Genomic DNA, 4,248 nt, shown 5'->3' with positions numbered 1-4,248 from the left:
GACTTGACACCGCCACCACCAGAAATAATACCGTCACCGATAATACTAGACCGTCGTGCTTACTAACGCCGCCGCATTGCGCGGGTACCATGCTCGTTGAAGATAATTTGATTATGGCATGGTCCGGGAGAAATTCACTATAGGCCAATAATCACACATTTATATTTTTTCTTTTATAAGTAGTAACACGTTATTGTGTAAACATGTTTTAGGTAAAATAAAACGAGTATTAAAGTAAAACAATAGGGTTTTTCCAGTGATAATTACCATGCATCATCAAAATCATCGTACATCAATTGTTTCATAAATCTTCATGCATTAATATTATCATGATCTAAGAACCTAAATCTTGTCTTATTTGTTAAACTTTATAATACTTAACCCTAACCCTGAGTAAACATGGACAAAGTGTTTATAGTGGATCTAATTAATTAATTACTACGTGCATTTAGACATTTAGTGTAGATAGCTATTTCATTTATTCATATAGATTCTAAATTTCTTGCTTTTATTTATTCCCCTGCATGTGCTGTACAACTAGCAACTAGGCGTCATAGACAACAAGTTTACAAGTTTGAACAATGATACACATAAAATTGTTAGAAAAACAAGTCTAAATATACAATATTTTAATGGGAGGTGATATATGTATTACAAGATTTGATATATCTACCACCAGTATGTATTATTGACTTATACGGTCAGTTATAAAACTTGTACATTGTGATAGATGAATCATATTTTAATAAATAAACATATTTTATCAATTTCGACTATATCATATTTCACGGGAAAAAACTCAGGTAGAATAATATATTAGCATATTATCTTCAATATATTTTATTTCTTTTTTGAACATCAACTGAATTTTATTAAACTAAAATGGCTGATAAGATATATATCAACCGATCAAACAATGTTACAACCAAGAATAGCTAATAATAGAATCTACGAGTACCTTTTCTTGTCTTGCTTAAAAATTGCTTCATTACATTTTATCTTCAACATTTAATAATTTATACATATAAACAATTAGACTTGAAGTCTATAAGCTAATTTCAAATATAAATTAACTAGTCTTGTTTAGATGTGTGTGGAAACATGTTTTGACCATTTAAATAACCAGAAAAATTGATCAAAAAGATGATCGATAACTTGATGTATATTTAACAAAATAAAAGTTATATGTGCGTTGATATATTACTTTGTTTATAAAAAACCATAAACAAAGGTGTATATTCCCAAATGCGAACAAAACTCTTGAATCTACCTATCCACAAGAAAACAAAAGAATCAATAATTAATTTTCAAACAACTATTGTTCTTCAAAGATGCTTTCAAGATGAGGTCGCCAATCTCCACCATCAACACTCCGACGAACTCTCTTACGCCTGACCAGCTTCTTCTCTGCCACGACACGACTAGATACACATACTTGATCACCCGTTACCGTCTTGATCTTCACAACCTTTTCCAAATTTTCCTTATTCCTTGGTTTTCTTTTGTTCTCGGGAACAGAAGAAGCCGGGATCAAAAAATAAATACTACCTCTCTTGAGCTCGGAATTACTCGATAAAATAAGAATGCGCCTTGTGACACCTTGTGACGAAGGTTTGCTTAGTACATAATTTGGATACTTGCTTAGAACCTCGCCCGCGGTAATGTGTCGTGTGATCTCTTCAACATGTCCATTTAAATGAACAATTCTAATCAAATCTAGTGCTCCACAAGGAATTAGACATGATAGACAACATCTTAGACTATTTCCCATAACGTTTGGTTTTGTTTTTCGTATGACAAATAATCCAAAAGTGTGCCTACTTTAAGTTTTATGATCAAATGATGAATGGTTATGTTTTGAGAGGTTTTGAAATATGTAATATGTTGAAGTGATTGGGAAGTATTTATATAGAGAAGAGACCGTACAAATAATAATATTGGGCGTGGAGATGAAGTGTTAAAATAATGAGGTGGGAGGTGGAGTGAAATCATGAAGATATCTCGGCCGTAGTTTTGCAAATTTCTTGGATCGTACATTTTGCACTAAGCAGTTTGTTAAGGAAAATGATTGTATCCACCTAAAAAATTAGCCTAAAAATCCTTCTAATAGCTTTAGATGGTGACATGTGGATAACGTTGATTCTCTTTTCTAATCTCACCCCCCTGATTTTTCATATGTTACAATCCTATTAATTGGGAGGATTTTTAGGCTAATAACTTATGAGATTAATCATTACCAATGTTAATTTATGAAAAAGATGTTGCACTTTTCAAAAAAGAAAAAGTTATAATATAAAGTGATCCATAAATTGATGTGACATAATATCATGAAAGAATAAAAAGAGAAAAATTACGTACGTTATATATTATTTTTATTTTTTTAACATTTGTCATCATATGACTCTAAGAAACTAATCGTGTAATAGTAAAGTCTTGTGCGCATCCTAAACATCGAGATATTGACCATGATCCGTTACAGATATTTGGAGAGTAAAACCTTCAAGCTTGTCATCTTTAAAAATCGAACTCAAGAGCCTTGTTGTCTTATTAGTAAGATTAATTTCAACGGTTAAAAAGAATTTAATTAGAAAATCAAAAACTATTACAACGAGTTCAATGGATTTTGAATCCATGATTCCATTCTATCAGAGACACGTTATACTTTTAGACAAAAGGATAACATGTAAATTACCTATAGGTACGTTCTTGCAAAATTATACTGTTACATTTCGTTCTTTGAGTTTAAACCGATAATTGTTGACCATATCTTCTGATAATCTTTACAATGTTTCCAGGAAAAAAATAAAAATGAAAAGAGTGTATTTTTTTTTGGAACGGCAGATGAAAAAAGTGTATTAATTTATAATTTCTAAGATAAAACGTAAAAATTTCTTATAATTATTGCTTTGAAGTATATTTAGGGTGAGCTGCCGTCTTGGTCGAAGTTGCAAGTTTACTACACCCTTTAAGAAGTAACTTGTATAGATAAATGAGTAAAATGTCACAAAATATCATTTAAATTCAAAGGAAAGTATTATTCACAAGATTCGTATATGACAAACTTCGTAGTTATATGAGCTTATTACTCGTATTATTATTATTAAAGGGAGGGAGCGTGTAGAGGGTTGAGGGGATATGAAAGGGAGATGGGAAGATGGAAGGGGTATCAGTCGCCACTCAAAGGAGATGGGAGAAAAAGGTTAGGTGAGGAGCTTCTAACTCGTAGAGAGATGAGAAGGAGTTGGAAAAAAGGGTTGAGGGAGACGGAAATTTCAAGGGGGGAGTTGAGGGAGATGGAAAAAGGTTGACAGAGATGGAAAAAGGATTGGGAGTGATAATTGGCACTAAAAAAGGTTGGAAAAAAATTAGAGGGTTGAAATGAGGTTGATTAATTTGATTTGGTAATTCGAAGGAGACGAGGAGATGGGGTATATGACTTCTTCCCCCTAAGGAGTTAAGATAATATGTACCTAATAATAATCATGTCATAAGCAACAAGGAAACTTCAATCCGTGTACGTAGATGGATATGTCCAGCGCCAACCATTTCCATGACAGCTTTTAGAATAGCTTGCAGGGCAATAAGTCATATATACATGACAATTATTAAGCCGGAAATCTTCGTAAAAACAACCGGTAATTACTTTTTAAAACTAGACTTATGTCCGCCCAATGCAGCGAGGGTGGGGATAGTGATGACAGAGATGGTGGTGGTGGTGGTGACGGTGGTAGGGGCGAAAGTGGGGACGACAGTGGGGACGCTGATGGGACGACGATGGTGGTGAATGTAAAAGTAATTGATGTTAAAGGTAGTTTTGTGTTTATTTTAAGTGTTAGAGGATCCATACTATAAATTATTTCATTAAGAATATTATAGGTATATTAGATGGAGATGTTTAAATTAATGAATAAAGGAGATTTTTTTTTTAGTTTTTTCAAAGACATAAAGATTAAGGAAAAAAAAATTGATTTGTTTTATTAGAGAGTATATGATATCATTTTATTATTATTTGAAACAAAGTTTAAAATAATACAAATGAGCACTTCTATATACCTTAGTTAAATGTTGGATTGATTATTATTTGAATAGCCTTGTACCTGTACGGTGCGGCGGGACATAGAAAAAAACGCTGGTTAAGTCATGATACCATGTTATGTAACGTCTCAACCCAAATGAAAGCTTAATTGTTATAAACCAAAACTTTAGACTTTATACTTAGAAAAATACGGCCATTTTTCGCGAAAAATC

The 4,248-nt window shown here is 32.4% G+C and overlaps 1 protein-coding gene across 1 annotated transcript; it reads right to left on the bottom strand.

Annotated features, from left to right (window-relative positions):
* Positions 1-1,144: 1,144 nt before the first annotated feature.
* On the bottom strand, positions 1,145-1,854 carry LOC122580825. The gene has a single exon (XM_043752982.1). It carries the CDS (start codon positions 1,769-1,771, stop codon positions 1,316-1,318), a length of 456 nt encoding a protein of 151 aa, XP_043608917.1. The 5' UTR covers positions 1,772-1,854; the 3' UTR covers positions 1,145-1,315.
* Positions 1,855-4,248: the final 2,394 nt, after the last annotated feature.

The sequence above is a fragment of the Erigeron canadensis genome, chromosome 9, assembly GCF_010389155.1.
Source record: "Erigeron canadensis isolate Cc75 chromosome 9, C_canadensis_v1, whole genome shotgun sequence".
Classification (NCBI taxonomy): Eukaryota; Viridiplantae; Streptophyta; class Magnoliopsida; order Asterales; family Asteraceae; genus Erigeron; species Erigeron canadensis.
The sequence above is the reverse complement of the archived record's forward strand: the minus strand, read 5'-3'. Positions and strand labels throughout refer to the sequence as shown.